At 30.6% G+C, this 26,749-nt stretch overlaps 1 protein-coding gene across 1 annotated transcript; it reads right to left on the bottom strand.

The window, feature by feature from the left end:
• Positions 1–236: 236 nt before the first annotated feature.
• On the bottom strand, positions 237–26,639 carry LOC134714869 (probable serine incorporator). Its single transcript, XM_063576518.1, has 12 exons — positions 26,536–26,639; positions 23,123–23,290; positions 17,694–17,872; positions 17,243–17,319; positions 16,356–16,449; positions 14,769–14,812; positions 13,416–13,589; positions 12,545–12,640; positions 10,817–11,075; positions 9,783–9,889; positions 7,712–7,850; positions 237–7,185 (listed from the first exon to the last, which is right to left on the bottom strand). The coding sequence occupies exons 1-12, from the start codon at positions 26,557–26,559 to the stop codon at positions 6,945–6,947; spliced, it is 1,602 nt and encodes a 533-aa protein (XP_063432588.1). The 5' UTR covers positions 26,560–26,639; the 3' UTR covers positions 237–6,944.
• Positions 26,640–26,749: the final 110 nt, after the last annotated feature.

The raw sequence follows: 26,749 nt of genomic DNA, 5'->3' as shown, positions 1-26,749 counted from the left end.
ACAAGACCTTTTAGGGACACAGTTGTGATTTTTCTCTGCGACATGTTCCCTCATGGTTTTATAACCTGTCATCATTTAAGACCTTTAAGTGACACTGTTGTGTTTTTCTCTGAGATACGAATCACTTTTGATATTGCAACATGTCGAAATGAAGAGTTTTTTGTGATACTGCGACTTATTCATTTAGTGAGCCAGCTGAGATTGTTTTTCAAATACAAAGTTTTAAAACAAAAAGATTAAAATCAATATTTATTGCATAATTAACTAAATTTAAAGTACAAAATACAGGAAAATCTGTTATAATATGATTACAACCTGAAGGCACAGAATTTTGATTAAGGCAAATTATAATAATACAGTTAACCTCTTTATACTCAGTAAACTTTCAATTTCATAGATTCAATTATTTTTGTTTTTTTGTTGACAATTTCAATTTGTTATTCTGTTGATACTATCAGTCATACTTAAATCTAATGGCTTTCTTTTCTCTGCAGAATCGAGAAAACAGCATATTTGTGTATATTTAGGGGAGACAACTCTCAATAATCTGCCAAATACCTTATGAAATTTAAAATGCCTTGTTGCTAGGAAAAGTAAAGGATCTTTACTCCTCTCAGTGTGATAAGATATTAAAAACAGTCCAGTTTATTAAAAGAGATTCACTGTATACAAAATATTTGTTAAAACGGAAATATTTGGAAAATTGATTTGTACAATAGTAGAGAATATATAAATATAATAAGTTTAAGTAAATGATGCATTTTGTATTTAAAAACTGTTGTTCTATAGTCATGATAGTGTTTACATTAAATCCAAATTTCATTTTAGCACTTTTTTTATTCAGGATATATATTTCAAGAATCAACAGTCAATTGGCCCTTTCAGAATCTAAAGCATCATGGGTAATTTCATTGTTCGTACCTTAAAATGAAAATAACGTCACGTCATTGGTTTAATTTCCATAGTTTATGATATTTTTAACCAATCAGGACGTTTTGGTGTACACTTTTGAAAATATTACCCAGGATGCATTAAATTCTGAAACGGCGATTTAAAACTATTAAAACTATTAAAATAACACTCCAAGGAAGCCATCTCAATCAGTTGGTTACTCTTTTTCTTTCCAACACTATTTTATGTGCATGAAGAATGTCTTAAATTATAATAATTTCTTAAAGACAATTATAAATGGATTTCCAAAAATTCTGCACAATCAAGCCTGCATTTTTTTAAACATGATTTGCTGTACTCTGACCCTAAAAAATAACACCTGATTTTAAACCATATTTTATATATTTATATTTTTATATCTAATGATTTTCACATATAATTTGTCATCATGGTTTCTACAGCACCTCATTCAATATTGCACATTTGTTAATACATGTGTATGATTATCTACTACACAGCACATTTGTTAATACATGTGTATGATTATCTACTACACAGCACATTTGTTAATACATGTGTATGATTATCTAATACACAGCACATTATAAGTACATTTGTACAATCAAAATGTAGCCACTTCAACAATAAAGGACTGATGTAATCAAAGCAATGCAAGTCATGTAGCATAATAAGGGGTTATATAAAATCAATGTTCTGGTACCAGTTTTACAGTAACACATCTCAAGTAAAGTAATAGAAAAGTAATGTAATAGAAAAGAAATGTTATAGAAAAGTAAAGTTATAGAAAAATATATGACTAAAGTTACATTTTTGTTTTTTGCTCAAGTGTTGTTCTATTCTTTCAAATTGTCTGACTGATGAATCAAAATGTCTATACTTTAATCAAATTAAACTAGATTTTATAATAATAATTAAAATCTTGTATGTAATGCATAAGAAGTTGTTATTGAATCAGAATCTGAGGTCCATAAAACATACAGAAAAGAGAATGAAATTGGACTAAACAAATTTTTGAAGATAAGTCACAGCTTTGAATTATATGATGTTATGATAATAAAAATAATTTTAGCTTTTCAATGGGTTTAACACATTTTCTCCTTGACCAATGGAAGTAAATTTTCTTCAGAATGTGCCCTCAAGCAAACATACTTTCAATGAGTCAGTGACAATATGTTTTACTCATTCAAAAGACTATGATTGTGTTTGATTTGTTTCCAGTTTTATGTTGTTAAATTTTTTTTATGTACAATTCTATGTACAACAAGGGTAAAACTAAATGCCTCCCTCTGCTACAGTGAGGGCATAATAAAAAGCAATTAAAGAGAACATGAACTATGGCAAGATTAAAAGGGTATCCATCCCAAGAAACTACAAACTAATTGAATGCCTGTATTTACAACCTATAAGAAGATAAATGAACAATGATATTTTTCTTTAAAGACCAGTTCCATCTGTAATCTAATGGAATCCAGATTACTAAAATAAATCTAGAGTAAAAAATTGTCATTTCTACCACCAAAACTGAACTGATAGTTCTTTGTATTTTCAAAAACATTCTATTATCTTAAATATATAATCGTTATATTGTCAAAAATGCCTCAGGAGAAAGCGATACTGTTGCAAAGATTTGAGTTTGTAGGACACCAGAAAACAATTTACAGATGTATCATACACATAATGAAAAGGGAAAGGATAACGTGATGTTCTAGCAATAAAAAAAATGTGTCCCAAGTACACGGATGCCCCACTCGCACTATCATTATCTATGTTCAGTGGACCGTGAAATTGGGGTCAAAACTTTAATTTGGATCATATCATAGGGAACATGTGTACTAAGTTTCAAGTTGATTAGACTTCAACTTCTTCAAAAACTACCTTGACCAAAAACTTTAACCTGAAGCGAACGAACGGACGAACGGAGGCACAGACCAGAAAACATAATGCCCTTCCACTATAGTAGGTGGGGCATAAAAATGTAATTGTGAACAACTTCTTAACATTTTTATCTATGAGAAAACATCAAATTTTTATGTCTGATAAAAAAAAACTTTATTCACACTGTTTGTGGGATAATACCCTTTCTCAGTTTTGTTATTTTTTTTTTGTTTTTTTGGTTGGGTTGATTAAAAATGCAACAAAGTTTTGCCTTACATATGCTCAGACCTTTCAATCAAATAAAATTCATCAAATCCTATTAGAAAGTCAATGTTTGGACCAATTAATTAAGGAAAATTCAATTATAATGTAAAAACGTAAAAAAATCAAGTTACAATTGTTTTGGTACCGTTTCTAATACTATTACAAAGATGTTAATTTACAAAAATAACACTACATTTACAGAAAAATAACATACTTCCAATTTATAGAATGCAGATAATAAAAGTTTACTCTCAACCCATAACAGTCAATCTATTTTTTCCCAAATTAATGTAAAAAAAACCCTACTCATGTTGTCTATAAAGTATTCAAAGTTGAAATTAAAACAGAGTAAAAGAACTTTAACTAATTAATGACTAGCTAATTACAGATTAAATGCAATATATATGTACAAAATAAACAAACATACAAAGTTACTTAACAATCCAATTTCCAATAAAATTACTTTACTATAAAATATTACAACATATATCTACTCATGTATTTTTATCTACAACTTTACATTTACTTACCGGGGTAGTCTAGTCTTTCCAATGGATTTTTCTTTATTAAAAATGTACATGAACTGGTACCAATACAACAATGAACTGGCTCTATCATAACAATGACACCACATATAACATTAAATGTAAAAATTATTATAAAAAAAACCAAAAAAAAATATGTTGACAAGGGAAGATAGGACATAAGCTTATTAAAATCAAGTATTGGTATTGACTAAGTTCAGTTCTTAGCACAATATTAGGTTGCACAAAATTGTTGAAAAGCATCGAGTATCTTAAAATTGTCAAAGAGCAAAAGAATATGTGTAAAAAAATACCAAAAGGACTCGTCTAAAGAAATAAATTTATGAAAGACATCCAAATCTGATGTAAATAAACTTATCATTGAGCATAAGTGTCTTCATGTGAATTTAAGACCAACTGATTAATTTAAGAACATACAGAGTCAGGCCTCTAGATATAAACACAAAGGGAAAGAGTTTCATAAAAAAAAAATAAAAAAAAAAAAATGTGTCATCAAAACAGTTTAATCTTAAAATATGGGATAAGAACCCTTGTTAGCCCCTTGTTATCTGAAAACTATTAAAATTACAGCACATCTATTGACAATAAAGCATTCTGCAATAAAAAAAATAGATAAAAAAGATACCATTATACAACCGCCATTGTGTGTGTTCATGTAGAAAACTGCACTATAAAATAAATTCAAGCAAAAGCTGTTAGTTTGATAAGAGTTCTTCTATATAAAAAAATGTTTATATATACAAGAGATCGCCTCTTTAAATCAAACTTGGTACTGTAACATAAGTTTGGTCCCAATAGATCTATAAAACTTTACAACCTTGATCTGTGAGTGAGATTCTTTGCATTGATGGGAAGATATCCTCTATAATAAAACAAAAACCATTTAACAAAATATAAATGACCTATATACAAAGACTATAACAAAAAGTTAAACAACATAATTATGAAGTTTTTATACAGGGCTGTTCCATTAAAACATACATGGAACCCAGGGCAGGCATTTTGAAAATTGTGTAACTGTCTATGCAAGCAACTTTAGAGTATCTCGGTCATTTTCACTTTAGAAAATAGTCTTTTAAATAAAATTGAGAATGGAAATGGGGAATATGTCAAAGAAACAACAATCTGACCAAAGATCAGATAACAGCTGAATGCCACCAATGGGTCTTCAACACAGGGATAGAATCCTGCACCAGGAGGTGTACTAGTTCAGTGAAAATGGATGTCACACCAAAACTCCAAAACATATGAACTAAAATTTAAAAAAAAACAAAGGCCAGAGGCTCCTGACTTGGGACATAAAACTTGTATATGATCTGAAGTTTTCAAGGGCTTTTTGTCAGTCCCATGTATGTTTTTATGGAAAAGCCTTTATAACCGATGACCCTGTCATGAGTTTAATACTAAAATTAATTACTCTATGAAACAGAAAAACGTATTAAATGTCATTCAAATTATCTATCTTCCTTATTAAAAAAATAACTCTGTTCTAATAATCCAGAATTAATATTTACAATCCATATAAGCAGACTTACATTTGAAGTGAAACATGAAAAAAAAACCTTTCATCCATACAAGGAATTGGGAACTTGTGAGAATTGGATATGGCTTGATATCAACTCTTGTTATTCAATTTCATTTAACATATAAACATATGAACACATCAAAGGAATGACATAGCTTGAGTTGATAACAAGAAATATTCAATTTCCATGTGATATTTTTATTTAGAATATCCTCATGTAGAGATAAATTTTGTTAATAATACTTATCAGATATTTTACACATAAGACGCTATTAATACACGGAAATTATGAGCAACATAAATGTTGTAATACCAAAAACCACATTAAAAAATACATAAAAAAATCTATAAAAAAATTTATTAACAATATGGCTGTAATATTATGACAAAAGAAATTAAATATAATTTCATAAATATATAAACAGAATACTGAATATTTAACCAAGGAATGACTACAGATAAATTAGAGGATATAAAATACATAAAAATATATTACACTAAAACTGCATACTACTGGCAAGTAGATGTTTGTCTATAATTAAACCTGAAAATCTACCCTCATTTAATGTACATGTATTAGTAGTACTCAAATTTAACATTTTAAGAACATGATTAAGTAATGACAGCATTTAAAACAAAACAAAAATAAAAATAAAAAACAAAATTTGTTAAGTACCAAAAGCATAATATAATGCCCTATGACACACTTTCAGAGGTACGGAATAAAAACACTAACGTGAGGGTACCAAACTTTACATATTTTAACAAATTTTCCACCATAATTCATTCAAGAAAAATTTACACTCTGTTTTTATATTGTAAATGTATTCCTATCTTCTATAAAGAACTAAATTCCGATTGCCATTTGAGGGAAAAAATACAAACTTATTAATATGGCACTCACTAACATTGTGGCAATTTGGATCACTTCATCAATTAAAATGTTTTCAATTAGAAGTATGTGTTAAAATCACATAACATTTGTGAAAGACACTTTTCATAATGCATATAATGCCTTATTATATCAAAATACAACATGAATTTTAGAGTTGATTAAACAATTATCGCTAAAGTGAAATTCATAAAAAAAAAATCTGTAAATTTTAGATTACCCTCATGTAATTACTATAAAACAGTCATTAAAACAGTTTATAAACAACAAAAAAGTACCAGAATTTCTTTCATGGCAAAAAGATTTTTATTTATGTTTTTTAATAATAAAAGGATTATACACTAACAACATACATAACACAATCCAAAACACAACAATTATGTACCTCTATTGCTAATTGTTACTTTAAGATAAAACATAGATAAGAATTGATTATATATTTATTTAAAAAAATATAAATTTTATAATGATTTTGAACTGATTTGTCTGCCTTATTTATTCATTTTTTCACCTCAACAATATAAAACATATTAGTGTAATCAGGTTTATAAAAAATAAATAAAAACATAGATTGTGTAGTTATTTGATTTTTTCATTGGTGGATTCTGTCTTTAACAAAAAGACAAAATTTGAAGTTATATGTCATCTATTATCTCCCTTTAACGAATTATTGATTTGACAAATGAATCCAAAATTGTCAGTTGGTATCAGGACATACCAATACCAAAGGCAATGCTTTTCAGTTTTAATAAATTAACTAATGCTACTTGATTTTCTTTCCAAAAAACATACAAAAGACAACAATTATAAACATTCTAAAAACATGAACTATACAAAAACAATAACACTATATAAAATGATATAAGTACTGATTAGAAAAGTATATACTTATATCTCTGAGACTTAACAAGTAATTAGAACATAATTAAATTCAAAGAACTGATTCTCTGGATGTGATTGTCTCAGGGAGGTGGTTAAGACTTGCTGACTCTCCTACCTCAATCTCTGCATCGTCGTCCTTATAGGGAAATGATAGATCTCGACAACATGGACAACATCTACGACAAAACAATACCCACAGGTATACAATAACACATGTCCAACTTGATCCCATCTTTACCCATACTGCTGACCAGTTTAGGCCAAACTTGTTTATGTCAGATTCAGCAGGCCTGCAAAACAATAAGTATAATGATCTGAAGTTACAAAAAAAAATCACCCTTTTTTAAGTCATAATATTCATTTCTCTAATTCTGAAAAAGATTTATCATTTTCTGACCTGTGACATGTTGATTAATGTTATTTCTCTAATTCTTCATCAATTTATCCCTTTCTGTACCCATTGTAAAAATATTTAATCAACGTGTAGTTCGTTTGATCTAAGTTTTTCATTAGTAAAAATTACATTATTACTTCAAATTTTCTTGCTTTCATCTGAATTTCCTATTGTGACGGCATGAAAAAAGGCAATAATGCCTGATGACATCACATGACAGGTATGCAAATTTAATGATTTTTAACAAGATGTGTAGTATCTTTGAAATATCAATCAATTATATCAACAATGATCAAATGAAACAATTATTTATCATAATATTTCATACTACAATAAGGAGATGCTCTAATTAGCCACTAGAGTACAAATGGTGTTATTGTAAGCTATTATATAGTAAAATCCTACTGTAAATATTTACTGACCTGTACCAGTTTGTAAGCTGCATCATGACATACAGACTAGCTAAACAGAACACAAAGTGGAAGAATGCGTAGTTATAGGATGTACCATTGTTTTCATTGTACACAACAGGTTGGCCTCCTTTCTCAGTCGGATTATGTCCTTAAAAATAACAGATGTATTAATCATCAACAAATAATTAAATTTAAGCTCTCAATTGTCTGTAAATCAACAAAAGTCATCGATAATTGTACATATGGATATCTTTTTGTTCAGTCTGTATTTTGAAAATGTTGTGCAGTCTTATATATATATTCCAATTCATTATCCCTAGCCATGTTATCTAACATATATCAAAATAATATGCAACCAAAAGACTTAGACATGGAGTTATTTAATCACAGGTTCACATGCATTCTTGACTGCTAATTACAGAAAGTTCTTTTTTGTTATTGCCTTGAAAATATTATGAAATTTTTGACATCATCATTATCTGTAGGAATAACAAGACAACGACTACAGGCCTCTTGTTTTGTTACAGTTAATTAAATTACTAATACTGACTGGACAACAACTACAGGCCTCTTGTTTTTTGTTACAGTTAATTAACTTACTAATATTGATTGGACAACAACTAAAGGCCTCTTGTTTTTTTGTTATGGTTGATCAACTTACTTATACTGACTGGACAACAACTACAGGCCTCTTGTTTTGTAACAGTTGATTAACTTACTAATACTGACTGGACAACAACTACAGGCCTCTTGTTTTTGATACAGTTGATTAACTTACTAATACTGACTGGACAACGACTACATGCCTCTTGTTTCTGTTACCGTATATTGACTGAACAACAACTACAGGCCTCTTGTTTTGTAACAGTTGATTAACTTACTAATACTGACTGGACAACAACTACAGGCCTCTTGTTTTTGTTACAGTTGATTAACTTACTAATACTGACTGGACAACAACTACAGGCCTCTTGTTTTTGTTACAGTTGATTAACTTACTAATACTGACTGGACAACAACTACAGGCCTCTTGTTTTTGTTACAGTTGATTAACTTACTTATACTGACTGGACAACAACTACAGGCCTCTTGTTTTTGATACAGTTGATTAACTTACTTATCAGTGGCGGATCCAGAGGGGGGGTTCCGGGGGTCCGCACCCCCCCTTTATTTTGGCCGATCAATGCATTTGAATCGGGACATATGTTTGCACCCCCCTGCACCCCCCCTTTGCCCTGGGCTAGCACCCCCCCTTTCGAAAATACCTGCATCCGCCACTGCTTATACTGACTGGACAACAACTACAGGCCTCTTGTTTTTGATACAGTTGATTAACTTACTTATACTGACTGGACAACAACTACAGGCCTCTTGTTTTTTGTTACAGTTGATTAACTTACTTATACTGACTGGACAAAAACTACAGGCCTCTTGTTTTTGATACAGTTGATTAACTTACTAATACTGACTGGACAACGACTACATGCCTCTTGTTTCTGTTACCGTATATTGACTGAACAACAACTACAGGCCTCTTGTTTTGTAACAGTTGATTAACTTACTAATACTGACTGGACAACGACTACATCCTCTTGTTTTTGATACAGTTGATTAACTTACTTATACTGACTGGACAAAAACTGCAGGCCTCTTGTTTTTTGTTACAGTTGATTAACTTACTTATACTGACTGGACAAAAACTACAGGCCTCTTGTTTTTGTTACAGTTGATTAACTTACTTATACTGACTGGACAAAAACTACAGGCCTCTTGTTTTTGATACAGTTGATTAACTTACTAATACTGACTGGACAACGACTACATGCCTCTTGTTTCTGTTACCGTATATTGACTGAACAACAACTACAGGCCTCTTGTTTTTTGTTACAGTTGATTAACTTACTTATGCTGACTGGACAAAAACTACAGGCCTCTTGTTTTTGTTACAGTTGATTAACTTACTTATACTGACTGGACAACAACTACAGGCCTCTTGTTTTTGTTACAGTTGATTAACTTACTTATACTGACTGGACAAAAACTACAGGCCTCTTGTTTTTGTTACAGTTGATTAACTTACTTATACTGACTGGACAACAACTACAATTTTCATGTCTAGGTTCCAGTATATTTTCTCTTGATCCCCTTCTGATCCCAAGTTTATGGGACTCCTTTGAGGATGTTAAACTGTAATTGAAACAACAAGATAAGATGAATAACATTTGACATTGATACATATAGTACTTGCTGTTGAGGCTGAGCACATGCTATGAATGTTATAAAAAGGTGTTTTAGCTTGTGACTTTTATCCTTTTCTTTTACCATAAAAGGGGGGGGGTTACCAACTACATGTCCCTATTCAAATGCATTGATCGTCAAAAAAAAGAGGGGTTCCAACCCCTGGACCCCCCCCTCTACGAGAGATTAACTACAGTCTAAACAACAGATAAAGATACCAATAGTCAGATTGACTGCTTTATATTGATATATTTTACAATATCAATATGAAGAAACTCTGATCATTGATTTATATTGATCATATTTGTGTATTTTGCATCAAAGACAAAAGTGATTCTTTCGTTTTATTTCACCAGCAAACCTGAAGATGACGTGATAACTTTGGGTATAACATGTCAACATCAATTCATTTTCCATGATGTTTGGTGAAATATCAGGGGCAAGGTTATAAAGGTCAAGATCATTATGAAGTCCTGGTATGCACTTTTATGAAGAGCTGAGCAGAAAGATATAGACAGTGGGAACACTAATAATAAAGGTTAAACAATGAAGTAAGACAGTGTAAAAAGGAGTATTATGAAATGAGTCTAAAAGAGAAGATTTTTTAGCATCACAGATTTAGTTTTGATGTACAAATAGTGTGTCAGCATATGTGACATTCTAGTTAAAACATCTGCATTCAGCAAAAAGTAAGTTTCTTCTTATCAAATTTCGATATAACAATCTCTTATCTAATATCTGTACCAAACAGTGGCTTAAACCTAATTTCTTAGCTAGCTGTGTATGATGTGTAATATTAAATCTACATAGTAAATAACAATAAATCAGTAGTCTTAATGAAACATGGAACAGCTTTGGTGTACATTTAACAATTACCTTGCATAAACTGCCATAATAAATGTAATCACCAGTCCAGCATATGCAGATACCATTTCACTATAGGCAAATGATGGTTCAGGTCGACACATTATCTTTGTTGTGTTAGTCATAACATGAAAACTGTCTTGTGGTCCAGAGGCATGGTCCATCTTCCTGAGAAGTTCATTATCAGAGGGTGGAGAACCAGTGCTTGATGGATCTATTTGTCGCATAGATTCTAATACTCTAGTCCGGACTGTTTCTAATATCATCGTAACTTTAAAAGATTGATTAACTAAATTATAAAACAGAAGATGTGGTATGATTGCTAATGAGACAACTGTCCACAAGAGACCAAAATGAAACAGACATTAACAACTATAGCTCATTGTACGGCCTTCAACAATGAGCAAAGCCCATACTGCATGGTCAGCTATAAAAGGCCTCGATATGACAATGTAAAACAATTAAAAAATTTAAACATTTTGTATGAATTGGTTGTTTCTGGTATTTAATGCCACTTTCAGTACACTTGGCTGTAGTCATGGCAGCCAGGTATAACAAAAGCATACTGGAAAGTAGTAGATATTTAAAACAAAATAGTTTCTGTGCATAGGTGTAAAACTGTAAATATCAAACTACCCGGTATGTAGAATTTATTTTATCAATTAATTTATCATACGTTTAGTAGTAAAGACAGTAGTTTTGCATATGTGATAAATAGCCTGCTGTTTAATCCATATCCTGCAACTTTGATGCGCACTCTGTTTTAGATAAAGTCAGTTTTTTGTTTTTTTGGCTCAAAAAAACTTTTCTTCAAAATATGTCAATTTTTTTGAATGACGTCATTGTTTGGTATGTGACGTCACGAACGTCAAGTTTTCTATATTGTATGTGACGTCACGAATGTCAAGTTTTCATATTTTTGGCACACTAAATGCAACTATAAAAAGTACAAAACACACAAATAGATACAATAATAAACAAAATAATTTTTTAAAACAACAGCACACAAATTGTAAGGTCCTTTGGATAAGTATAAATTGAGCAGTTCTTTAAAGGCCTTTGAAACAAAACAAAAGTAAAATTAAAGGTAACACAGTGCTATGACTCAGAAAACAGATCATATAATATAATACTCTTCTGTTGAAATATATGATAAAGCGTATAATACATGGCAAAATCCGTATCACATGCCATATCACCCTCGACCAATATCATCCCTCGGGCCTAAAGGCCCTTGGGCTGATTTTGATGTCTCGGAATGATACAACATATGATACGGATTTTGCCATGTATTATTCTCTATGTATCAAATGAATGGTGAGTCTAGTATTCCTTGTATGACTGATTTAATTTTGAATTATATAAAAAATGTATGAATTTGCAAAAACAAGTTGGATAAACTTTGTAAGATGTGACAATACCATAGTGGGCCCTTCGTTTACCATAGTTTGAAGGGAACCACTAATTTTAGGTCAATGATAGTCTGAATGATTGTTTTATTATTTGTTTGTACCCTTTATACTGATCTGACAACAAACTTTTTTTACATGCAAACTATGCAAAATTTCAAAAGCCAGTAGACCATGACTGAAGAAATAATTGCTTAAACAATCGTCATTGACCAATGCTAGCAATGCTGATTCTCAAATATCATTGATTTACCAAACGAGGATGAATTGGATGTAAAAAGCTACGCAAAAATGTATCTAGAGCCTGGTTAATGTATTAATATGTACTTACTTTCTTCTGGAGGTTCACTAGACAGGGCTGACCAGGTTAAATACATCACATATGTACTTATAATAGATGCTTGTAGAAGACTGTTGTTTTTATTGTCTACAATTAAAATAAGGCTGTTATATTTCACTTACATTATACAATATCAACATATAATTGTTTGAAAATATATTTGTAATTTTTCCTTTTTTGTTGTTCAAATTTTTTACAACAGAAATTTTTTGACCCAATATCTTTTTATTTTATTAAAAGATACATATCTTTTATACTTAATGCTGTGTTCATATTTACTTGTGGTGTATAAATGTATCTCTAATTTTTACACCATTTATCCCTTAACTGATATGTTGATTATTTTTATCTAATCAACATGTGGATTGTTTGATCTCAGTTCTTCATTGGTTAAAATTTGATTATGATGTCGAATTTTCTTACTTTCCTTTGATAATCCTATTGTGACCGCAAGAAAAAAAGCTACCATGCCTGATGACGTCACATAGAAAGAACACAACTATTTGCAGATCATTTGAAAAGAAGAATTGAATTTGTCTGCATATTGTTTAAAAATCATTAGAGAAACAGATTCCACCACCAAATCTTGTGTAATAAAATATTTATCCACTTGTCAGTTAAATTTTAAATATTTAAAAAGCTCGGCACGCCTCACGTTTTAAATTTGAAAATTAAAATGTCTCGAGTGGATAAATGTTGTGTCACACTCCTGACAGTGGTAGAATCTTTATATAACAACTTTGTTTAGAAATGCTATTATATAATTACATAAATGTGATTTCAACCCCAAAAAGGTGTTATTACACTAACAGGAAACTGTTGAAGGAGAGAAATGATGTTTAAACAATATATATTGTCTTACATTTGGTTGCCACTGGTAACATAGTAACAAAAGATAACAGAATACAGAGTCCCACATTCACTCCAATGAATACTTTGTTATGAGTACATCCATTCTTGCTGGTATAGTTAACAAACAGCATGATAGTTCCAAAGACACAGATAGCATACAACATGCCAGCACAGAGCATTGTACCTGTAAGAGAATGAATTAAACATAGCAAAGATAGCATACAACATGCAATTGGAAACTTTCATTCTAGTCAGGTAAAGCTTGTTAAACAGTAAGAAAAGAAAGGTATTAAAAGAATTTACAGAAATGTTTTAGAGGATTATCTTCCTTTTATCTGTTGAAATCAAGTATGAATCTGGCAAAGGACAGGCACAACAAACACCATCACGTTCTGGAAATACTGTAACGGTAAATGAAAATAAATATATGATTAATGAGTAGTTATTTAAAAACTTTTTTAATATTTAAAAAAAAAGTTGTAGAAATTGAAAAACTAATGATATGAGAGGGCTTGGGAATACTTCTGGTGTCATGTAACAATGACCTTGACATATTTGCTATAGAACACTTAAGGTTGCTTCACTCATTATATATGACCATATATTTTAGTTTGGTTCAAATCCCTAGTAGAGACTTGTGTATAATTTAGAGTTTAGTGTGACGTCCATATCTCTGAACTAGTATACATATTTTTAAGGGGCGGGCTGAAGGATGCCTCCAGGTGCAGAAGACCCATTGGAGGCCTGTGGCTGTTGTTTGCCCTACGGTCTGGCTGTTGTTGCTTTGACACATTCCGCATTTCCTTTCTCAATTTTATATCATTACAATCCTGACACAAATTTCATGCACTAATTTTTGTCCTGTTAAGTTACTTAAGTAACAGTAACTATGACTTAGACTTACATATAGTGATCTCAAAAGTAAAAAGGTTATCCTCTTTTTATATGTGACTCTATATCAAAGTTAGGTTGCAAATCAGCAATAAAGTATTCAAACTATAATCATTATTATCCATGCCATGGTGGACAGACTGGTGGATGGATGCGCCAACAGTTAAAAAACCAAGCTTCTCTATAATAAGGGGGATAATAAATAAAACATTAATATTCAACCAGAAGTTACTGTGGATTCATTATTATTCATTGGATACTTAGTAACAATTTACGTGGATTTCATAGTTACACAGGAACCACAAACTCAATTGTTTAATGAATTACTAATTTTGTACAAAAATGTATGCAGACTTTCGAAAAACCATGAAATCAAATATCAACAAAAACGCATGATTTCCAAAATTGACACAAATCTGGTACCCATGAAAAGAAATGCATCCACAGTATTCAGGTTTATGAATTTACTTACCACAATAACCAATCATACTTTTCTTATTTTTCTTTAGACCAGTCCTTTAAAGTATAAACATTTTTTCAGTGTCATAGGTATAAAAGGTGTTTACTGAAGTATATTTCATTTCTTCATATATAATTTTAGATGATGGAAGCATTTGACGACCTGGACTGGCTATACAGCCCTCCATGGTCAGCAATCTTCCCGAAGGAGTTTGGTGAGAATTAAAAAAAAAATTCTCAGTTCGCCAGGAACAGATGGAAGGTGCCATTTTGGGAGGCAGTCATCTTGGTTTTCGTGAGTTAAATGGCAACCCATTATCTAACACCTAGGATACAGACCCTCGGACATAAGTCAGTATAACACTCCCACATCAATAATGGGTTTTGGAGTGTATGATAACATTGTTTTTTACATCGACAACAATTTAGACTGTACAGCATTGGATTGGCTTCTGTCATTAAAAGTAGTAAGTCTTTGATCCATCTATTAATTAATCCTCTTCATAGATAACAGGTTAAGAAGAGCAGACCCAGCACATCCTTTCAGTTGTAATGACTGAGATAATTTTATGGGATAATATTTACACTTTACATAACCCTTTTAAAAGAATCATGAGTTTTGATTGGTTGATAGCTAGTGTATTTTATCAGATGAATTTTTATATTTCACCAAGTGCTGCTAGTATACATGTATACACAAATGTATTTATATACAAACCACATATTTATTGAAACAAATTGCACCATAATGAATACATGTAAAAGTATGTTATGACCAATTGTGGCCTCTGACTGTTGTCTGCTCTATTGTCAAGTTGTTGTCTGCTCTATGGTCAGGTTGTTATCGCTTCAACACATTCCCTATGTCCTTTCTCAATTTTATGTTAAGCCAATGGAATTACTTATCATCAGGTGATTATGCTCTTAAACTTGAAATCCAAATACCGGTATATGGATTTTTTTCTTTATTTTATATTTTTTCCTGATTTATTTTATATCAAGTTATCATATTGAATTTCAATCAACTTGGTAGTTTTTTCATTACCAAAATTAGTTCATCTAGCAAGTTATTAATTATGCAGCAACAACACAATTGTGCACTAATAGGACAATTTTCTTTCAATTTTGCAATAGAAAAGTAGTTAGCAGAGACTATTAAATATAAATCTGTGAATATCGTCATGGATGAATGATGGTATGGTTTATTGATGAAAAGAGATATTATTGTGACAAAATTCCAGAGCATTTTTCTTGTTATAAATCAAACTTGCCTGGTTCATATGAATATTGTTGTTTGAATAACTTGGCCATGGCAATTAGACTACCCTTAATGTTGAACTCTTTAGTTTAATTTTTTATAAACAATATAATAAGTTGTTCAGTATAATATAACACCTATTGACTGGTTGTGCGGGTAATGGCATGTTTGTTGTCCCTTCACATACCAACTATTGCTCTTGGCTTTGCCTCAAGCAATAGTTGGTATCTCAGGGACAACAAACTTGCTATTACCCTCACACCCAGACAATAGGTGAATACTATTACCCTGCCCCATACCTGTAATGTTAGATTAACATGAACAACCAATTTCAAAACTTACCAATTAGCATTCCAGGAGTGTGAAAAGTCCACCAGGAGAATGAGTTGTAGTAAAATAAAGACGAACCCTCCGACCATACCAAAATACATCCAGTCTGTGAAAAGATCAATGTTAATCACTAATAGAATAGGTGAAGAATGGACATGAATGTCAAACTTTGTCAAAAGGTACAAAATCTATACAATTAATGTGAGCCACATTATATTCAGATTGGTGTGGTTTTCTTTTGATCTTTGATAGGGAAAGAGGGAAATTTGTAGATATTTAAAACTGTTAAACCCCACCACATAGGGTGCCTCTACCAAGTTCTGGATCCAGTCTTGTTCCTTGTTTTCTTTTGGGTTTTTGAAATCTTAATATTACTGGTAGTTGGTGTGATCTGCTGTATTGTCAGACATTTTGTGAAATTTCTGTTATTCATTTTAGATATAACTTTAATCTTATCTTTACACATACAAGCAATGACTTGATCATGTTGATGCCATCTTATAAAGAAGGAAAGAGGGAAAGTTAACAGGCAAATAATATTTTATATCAATTTTTTCTTCTTAAAACTTCTTATAATATCTACCTTTTCATGAAAATAAAATAGTATGTTTGAAAAATGATATATAGTACACATAGAAAAAATATTACTCTTTCAGGGAAATGATCATGACATCAAATAATAAACACTTGAAAATAATCTTCCATCAAAATAATAACTTGTTTATTAAATCTCATTCGCTTTTCTAGACAAGAAGTTGTAGAGGACAAAGATTTTTAATATTTAGTTATCTGAAGAACTCATGGCAATTAAATTAATCATTAACTCTACAGATGAAATATGGCATATGATCTTTAACACATAACTTAAATGAGACTTTGTTTACAGCTGTGTAACTTACATATACTGTATTCTGATGGCACAAAAAATCCTCCAGCACAACATCCAATCAACAGTAAAAACTTCCACAACCAAAATCTTTAATAAAAACATTTTTATATGACAATGAGAGAGCAACTCAAGAATATAAACAAATCCAAAAGATTTCCAGAATACAACACATGGTTTATAATATTGACAATTTACAAATATCTAGTCAATATGTCAAGTTCTTATATTTATTTTTCCAAATTTAAAGTTGGGGGGAAATTGTAGAAAATTCAAATTTTAAAGAGACATAACTTTTATACTTTTTGTAATGTGCTTTTATTTGTAAATGTGTATTAATACAATATTATTTGGTGACTGAAATTTGTTTTTAACTTATTAGAAAAGGTTGCATCAAAAAGATATTAAATTCACATTTATCAATATATGTTTTAAAACAAAGAAACCACTAAAGAATGTATTACCCATTATGCCACGCTCCTCTGCACTGAGCACTAGATGATACACAAAGTGTCGTGATAAACATGATAAAGCTGAACACCACCATTCCAAAGCACAGTCTATATACTGCTTTATAACCAGTTAACCTGCCACAGTTGGCTCCAGCATTTAACTCTAAACATGTCTCATTAAATCCTGGTATCTACAAACAAAAATACATTATAATTAAGTAATTATATATAACAAATGTCAGGATTTAATTGAAATTACCATTATGTTGTCTACAAATACTAATACCTCAAATAACCAACTGTCAGGATTGAATTGAAATTAAAATTTTATACATAATTCATGTAATTAGTTTGTTCTACATTCAAAATTCACCATAGTACAAATTTGATGTAGCTAATAACTATATAAGTATATTTCAATAATGAAACAATGATACAATTTTATTGAACAGGATAGCAAGCATGATAGCAAGGTGAATTATCGACATATCCTAAATATTTCAGGATTTTCCTATTTATTTATTTTCAAATTTCTTCCTGTAATTGATAGATTGAAAAATGAAGGATATGAAATAGATTAACATTTAAAGGAAATATCATGAAATACAAGGAAATTACCGATATATCAATGAAAGAGCTGTTTTTGTCTTGACATTAAATTATGGTTCCCTCCAAAAAAGAAATTTTGACATAATACTTTTCATAAATCATATATTATACATTTTGCTGCATTATAAATAAAATTTTGAAAATAACTGCAGTTTTGTCATGACTATATATGAATAAATATTGTTTGCATGAAAAAATAAACCTTCAGTTATGGGACAAAAGTGAGTTCTCACTCAAAAAAAGTCTTATCATTTCAACTAATATCAATATTTTTCAACAAAATATTACCAAGTGTCACGAAAATACCTGTTTTGTTATTGTACACAATAGTTCCAGGGAGTGAAAAGGGTTAAAGCATGTCAATCTGTTCATTTGTTACATTTATTTCCTCCTAAATAAGGAGCACACTTTGTTAAGTACTGAAACACCCCTTTTATTGATAATAGACTTGTTAAGTCATGTGATAAGTAAACCTTCTTGACAACCCTTAAATTGGGACTTGGACTCGTCCATTTAGGTAGTATATAAGAACGCACAGAAATCAGTTCAGTGTCACCGACCATGCAAGGGCTGTATAGCCAGTCAAGGTCGTTAAAAACTTCCATTTGTTGTTCAGTGTCACCGACCATGCAAGGGCTGTATAGCCAGTCAAGGTCGTTAAAAACTTCCATTTGTTGTTCAGTGTCGGTGTATAGGCCATTCTGAGCGATTATAATTAATTCCTATATAGTGTGAATAGTGAGTATAATTTGTTCTTTGGATTACAGTAGTGAATTCCAAGTGAAGTGTGGATTATTAATAATAGTTCTAATATTCGGAATTCTAATAATATATATTCAAGGAATAAATAAGTGATAGCTATTTGACTATCTATTTGACAAGCTATTTGACTAGCTATTTGACAAGCTGTTTGACTGTGAAAATATATCGTGTTCAATTTGATACTTTATTAAGTATAGTTGGGTTAGGGGACGACCATTTGATATTCTGGGGGGGGGGCCAGGAGGATTTTGAAAATAAATAACTCAGCCTTGATAATCACAAAAATAAATGGTTTGTTCTGTGGTAGTTTGAAAATAAATAACCTGACTTGCAATGTTTTGAAAATAAATAACTCAGCAGGTCTATAGCTTTTTGGGCCTTCAGCGGTTCCAAAACCCTTAAAAAATTTGTTGGCCTCGCTCCGCTCGGCAAAATATGTTTGACAATACTTTAAAAAGAGGCTAGGTAAAACCAAACTATATTAACTTTAATACTATGTATGTATGCAATATTGCTTTGGAATATAAATGATTCATTATGCGAAGAAAATTATAAAATACTTTTAAATCTAATTATACCAATTGTCTTTTATAATATACTTATTACTATGTATTTGGTCTTTTGTGGATAGTTGTCTCATTGGCAATCATACCACATCTTCTTTTTAGGTCTTTCCACTTTTCTGTGGAAAGACCTATTGTTTTTCTTCTGATTATTATTTTTTTTTTTTTTTCTTCCGCCTAATTTTGTTCTTGCGATAAACATTTGTTTCGCAATATGTCGCTTAGATATTTGGTATATGATATCGAACAATTGATGCGCTTTTGAAATTTACCCTGCGTAACCGAAAACTTTTCTTTGTAGGAGTTATCTCCCCAAACACTGTTTTCCTTGTTAGCGCATCTCCTTCGCATCCGTAAAAGATTATGACAATTTTATTTTACAAAATTGCTCGTTATATCCTTCGCATGATTTGTCCTATTTTGACCGAAGCGATATGACCGCTCCATATGAGAGTTATATCCCCTTATGCATCTGATATAAGTGATATGAATTTCTATCTTATAAATCATAAGTGATAGAGACCTAGGATCTTTTGATTTGAGGTCCTTGGTCCCAAAAAATGAAAATTAGGTCAAGGTCAAAGGTCAAGGTCATATTCTAATATTTGAATTTGGCTTATTTTCACTTATATCCAAAGACTGTATAAGATATCAACAAATTATTTTTACTAAATTGTTAGTTGCGACATGTCGTAAGATGTAAATTTTGATTGCAAGCGTACGTTGAATGTAAAAGGGAGTTTTCTCCCCTCTTGTATTTAAAAAGACGCGTTTGGTGATATAACTCATTAACTAAATATAATTAAGACTTATGGTCTTTTGATTTGAGGTCCTTGGTTTATGAGCTTGAAATTGATCTCAAGGTCATAGCTTAATTTGACCTTCTAGATTTTGACCTTTGCTTTTATTCTATATGTATACATGATAAAGATATACAACTTTTAGAAAAAGGTATCAAACCATTTAACCTTGAAAAAAACAACCGGAAGTGACCTTTTGTAAACCGGAAGTAGCTATTTTTTTGTACTTTATTAATATAAAAGTATATAGAACCAGATATTTTTGGAATCAGTGTCAAGTAAATTTTCAAATATAATCGGAAGTAACATTTTTCAAACCGGAAGTAACAAATTATCTCCCTTATTTAAAAAAAAATGTATGGAAACAATATATTTTTGGAATCAGCTTACTAGGAGCTATCATTTGACGATTGAAATGACATTTTAAACTTAGTTTCACAACTTTTCATATCAAAATACATTGTTTTGATGGAAAGACCTTCAATTGTTCTCTGAACAATTGGTTTTTAATTTATTTTTTTTTCTTCCGCCTAATTTTGTTCTTGCGATAAACATTTGTTTCGCAATATGTCACTTAGATATTTTGTATATGATATGGAACTGTTTATGCGCTTTTGAAATTTACCCTGCGTAAACGAATACTTTTCTTTGTAGGAGTTATCTCCCCAAACACTGTTTTCCTTGTTATCACATCTCCTTCGCAACCGTAAAAGATTATGACAAAATTATTTTACAAAATTGCTCGTTATATCCTTCGCATGATTTGTCCTATTTTGACCGAAGCGATATGACCGCTCCATATGAGAGTTATTTCCCCTTATGCATCTGATATAAGTGATATGAATTTCTATCTTATAAATCATAAGTGATAGAGACCTAGGATCTTTTGATTTGAGGTCCTTGGTCCCAAAAAATGAAAATTAGGTCAAGGTCAAAGGTCAAGGTCATATTCTAATATTTGAATTTGGCTTATTTTCACTTATATCCAAAGACTGTATAAGATATCAACAAATTATTTTTACTAAATTGTTAGTTGCGACATGTCGTAAGATGTTAATTTTGATTGCAAGCGTACGTTGAATGTAAAGGGAGTTTTCTCCCCTCTTGTATTTAAAAATACGCGTTTGGTGATATAACTCATTAACTAAATATAATTAAGACCTATGGTCTTTTGATTTGAGGTCCTTGGTTTATGAGCTTGAAATTGATCTCAAGGTCATAGCTTAATTTGACCTTCTAGATTTTGACCTTTGCTTTTATTCTATATGTATACATGATAAAGATATACAACTATATCAAACCATTTAACCTTGAAAAAAAACAACCGGAAGTGACTTTTTGTAAACCGGAAGTAGCTATTTTTTTGTACTTTATTAATATAAAAGTATATAGAACCAGATATTTTTGGAATCAGTGTCAAGTAAATATTCAAATATAATCGGAAGTAACATTTTTCAAACCGGAAGTAACAAATTATCTCCCTTATTTAAAAAAAATGTATGGAAACAATACATTTTTGGAATCAGCTTACTAGGAGCTATCATTTGACGATTGAAATGACATTTTAAACTTAGTTTCACAACTTTTCATATCAAAATACATTGTTTTGATGGAAAGACCTTCAATTGTTCTCTGAACAATTGGTTTTTAATTTATTTTTTAAAAAAACCATATGGTCATGACCCCCCCCCCCAGAATATCAAATGGTCGTCCCCTTAGTTGATGTGATTAGTGTCTAGTGTAAATAATTCATTTTGCCATATTGGAATATTCTGTTATTGTTATATTAAAGTGATTATAGGATAACTTTCATTTTGCTACCTAGTGATCAATTTGACAAATAGTGCAAATTGATAGTGCCATTGACTTGTTTTGTTTCATTGCGCTGTGCAGATTGACAGTGCCATTTGACTTATATTTCTTTCATTGTGTTGTACAAAAATAGATTTGAAAAGTATGTTTGTTAACTGAATTCTACCTGGCTGTGGTATAAATCAACCATTTTATAGTGCGTTTGCAAGTGTTTCTTGTGTCATAGTTCTATACATAGGTGTTTTAGTTATCATTGTTTAATATTGGAGTGACTTGCAAATAACGATTCTGATTGATATTTCGGGATATACTTTGGAAACTGTGATTTGTCTATTTAAGTACTAGACCATTTGATTGCTCGGGTTTACACATTACACCAAGTAACCGTATGAGCGATTTTTATAAAATAGATACCAAAAGAAGAAAAGATGTAAAAATGTCTGAAGTTTGATTGTTTCTTTACTTAGTCATAATTTTCTTGAGTTTCGTTTTCATCATCTGATCAGTTAAACACAAATGCAAGTTTTTACGATTTTAATTGGGTTAGAATAATAACAAACGTTTCAAGAATTATTTTTTTTTGTTTATCACTTCAGAAAATTAAAATGAGCATCAATAATATTATAATCAAATAAACAATAAAACTTCAGACATTTCTACTTACATTTTTGGGTATCTATATTATGAAAATTGCTCATATGGTTACTTCGTAATAATTTTTTGAAAAAATATCACTTTTAGTTGAAATGATAATACTTTTTTTGACTGGGAACTCACTTTTGTCCAATGACTGTAGATCCTTTTCAAGATTAATTTGAATTTGCAATTTACTATGGTGATCACACCTAGATTCCTACAATGTAGAAAATCTAGAATTATGTTAATTTTTACTTACATTTTCCATAATAGCATTTTCAAAATTTGGTGACAGCATAAAACAGGCAACCAGAAAACCAATGACAAAAAAGATGGTATACATGATACGTGTAGTTGTTGATTCATTTATTGGTGGCAGGCAAAAACAGCAAAGGCCACATGATGCCTTCCAAAAGCAACATTGTGCCTGAAATACAAAATAAATTGATTTCAAGTTGATGCAAAAAATGGCAGAATTTTCAACATCAACATAATATTGTAATGTTTACCTCTAATTAGCTCTAAGAACTTCTGTGATATATATTTGATACCTGAACAAAAAAATATATAATTTAACATGATGATATATATCTTTTAATCTACACTGCATAAAATCAATCTATAAACTACATGTACATGTATGTCTGAAAGATAAAAGATAAAATTATTAAGGATTATCAAGATTTTTTTCTTAAAATAATAGACAAAATATTAAAAAGATATTTAATTAGTGTGTTATCTAGGGTAAATAGCTATAGTCTTCAACAAGTGAAAATATTAAGTCACCCTTTCATGTAATATTTTTAGATTGTTACATGTATAGATATTTTCAACTTTTTAAAAATTCCCTCTTACAATCAATGCAATCATACAAATAGCTTTAAGGTGACAAAGGCCTAAAAGTACATTAAAATGATGACAAATAGCTACATTATAGTGGATACATTTTTAGTTTTCAAGAAGGAATTTGACAGTATTTCATCCTTAAATGATAGTTTCAATTTTCTTCTATGAAAAAAATTAGTTGGACAATTGGGGAGATCATTTTGCATGTTTTGGCAATGTCAGAAGAATCCTGAGTATTGATAATTGAGCAAAGGCGGATCCAGGGAAAGGGTTCCGGGGTTGGAACCCCCTTTTTTGTCCTGGGTTAAGAACCCCCCTTTTTAAAATGGCTGGATCCACCCCTGTTTAGTTTATATCAATTGAGTTAAAAATGTGCACTGGATGACCTGAATCAAATCCGCATATATATTACCATATAACACAAGTATAATAAATGCTTATACAGTATTCTAGCTACAACATTTGAACAGGGCACAAAGCCCGCCCTTTTTCAAAAACGCCTGTGCCCTTTTTCTGTTGTTCCTCGGACGCACAGAATTTTTATTACCGAAAAATCAGCATTTTTCTGACTTTAAAATACCGGCAAAATCGTAATTGTTCCATGAACAGGAAGTTCAGCTACCTGTGCAAGCTGTCAAATTAAGTGACCCATTAAGTGTATGGCTTTACCTGAAGGCTTTGGTGTCAAACACATGGTTAATTAACACCAATTACCTTAGATTTAGGTCATAAATAATTTGTGAATTTCAAAAAAGTTTGACAACAATTTGATTACTTCCCCTTATTTATCACCTGTTCAAAATATATTACTTAAATTTATGTTTCTTTTTGTTAAAAAATTAATATACAACAAATTGAATGCAAATGCATATTTGAATATTAACTTAAATTATTTTCACTTGAATACACTTCAAAAATAAATATTTTTAAAATTATATTTTGCATCTTTACTTCCATCTTTACGAGGAATTCCCAATGTTACTAAATAGTAATTGGTCAGACTGATATGGTGAAAGCAACTACAAGACAGCTGAGCTTAATATTCATAGCTAGGTAAAAGATTCTCAAACGGGTTTCAGCATGATGACTATAAAATTTATGGACTGATGTCAACTATAAAAAAAATGTGCCAAAAGAAAAAACTTACATAACTCAATTTTACCAGAAACTTGATGTTTAAATAATGCATAATAAAAATTATGTGCTAATTAACTGTGAGGCTTAAATAATTGCCCTCTTTTCAATGATATAAATTTACGCATAAAATTGCCCTTTCTTTCAATCAAATTCACCCATAAAATTGCCCTTTTCAAATTTTACTAGAAAACTGTTATGGTATGTTAAAGTAAGGATAAAAAATAAACTCACGCCCATTCATGTTCGCAACCACTCTTGTTCCCCCCTTTCACTTTCACACCCTACATGTTCTCACTCAAAGTCTGTTTGCACCCTACATGTTCGCACCCAATTTTAATTGGCTTTGTGTTAAATAACTATAGCTTTGTAATCAAGTTTTGGCAAGTGGGCTAGTGTATTCTTATAATTGTTGCCATTGTCTCAAAATAAAGTGAGACAGCATTTTTTTTTGTGTTGAATAAATCTTAATCATGTTTTGGATAGTGTATTGTTAAAAAAAAATCCATTCTAAAAAAAGTGGGATTCTGTCAAAGTTTTATTTTCATAATTTTGTGTTGAATAACTCTTAATCATGCTTTGGTTAGTGTATTGCTATAACTTTGTTTCATTGACATGTTTTAAAATAAAGTGAGATTCTGACCACGTTTATTTTGTGTGTTGAATTATTTTTATCATGTTATGGTTATAATAGTGTATTGTTATATTTTATTGTTTCAGATCAAAGGGACCAAGCTGTTAAAAACAATTATCTTTTGTGTTTTTCTTTTAAAATCTTGAATGTTTTACTTTACACCTAAGCAATTTATAACAACAATCATGATTGTCCAATTATTCAACTGGAATATAAATTAAAATTGGGCACGTACATGTAGAGTGCGAACAGACCTTGGGTGCGAAAGTGCAAGGTGCAAACATGTAGGGTGCAAAAGTGTATCCAGCGAACAAACCTGATACAACTTCATTTATACAATTCTAAGTTTGAAAGCATCTACATGTACATGTATACACACAGGATTCTGTAGATTGTATATGTTAACGTGCCAGTTTTGATTTAGAAGGAAATTGACAACTTAAGAAAATACATAATAACTAAACCAGTGAAATACAAACACTTAGTCCGAGATTACTCTGACGTCCGACGGCTGTTTAGCCAGACAAGCCTGCCCCAGCTTGTCTGGCTAAACAGCCGTCGGACGTCAGAGTAATCTCGGACTAACAAACACTGTGTTCTATAATTTTGAATACTCTTGTCATGGTTAGAAAATACATAAGATGTTACACCATCAGGTTTCTGCTGGAGGTCGCCATTTTTGTATTTTTCAAAAAATTATGGCAATTTTAAAAATTGTCATGATTGTAGAACATTTCAATAAACAATGATAAATAAAACATATGTATTTTAATTTTAAAAATTTATGTGTGATATTACGCAAACCTAACAAAAAATTTGTTACAGCCTAGGTTTAAAATTGTTTCCCAGATTTTTTTTTGCTTGATTGAATTTATTTGTTTAGAACAGTGGTACAATGTATATTAAAATTGCCTTAACTTGTTTATAAAGCCTATAGGCTATAGTATTCAAAATGTATAGAACAAATTGAAAGTGATTGACTGAGTTTTATGAGTTTACATAGACGGAAATGATGAATTGTACTTTGATCAAATGAAAAACAGTATCCAGTATAGTACCTGGGAAGAACAGCACCCGCCCATTTAGAGTGTGTGTGCAACAAATGAAGTAATCGTCGAAAAAATGGATATTTAAATAGATTCAAAATGTCAACATAAAGATGATGATGAAGTGTAGATTCGTATGATGATTCAACAAGAAATTTGGAATTTTTAATAGTACTACTTTTGAAAATATCCATGCATATTGGACATAGTTTATATATGTCTAAAT

Source organism: Mytilus trossulus, chromosome 4 (genome assembly GCF_036588685.1).
Source record: "Mytilus trossulus isolate FHL-02 chromosome 4, PNRI_Mtr1.1.1.hap1, whole genome shotgun sequence".
In the NCBI taxonomy this organism is placed as follows: domain Eukaryota; kingdom Metazoa; phylum Mollusca; class Bivalvia; order Mytilida; family Mytilidae; genus Mytilus; species Mytilus trossulus.
The sequence above is the reverse complement of the archived record's forward strand: the minus strand, read 5'-3'. Positions and strand labels throughout refer to the sequence as shown.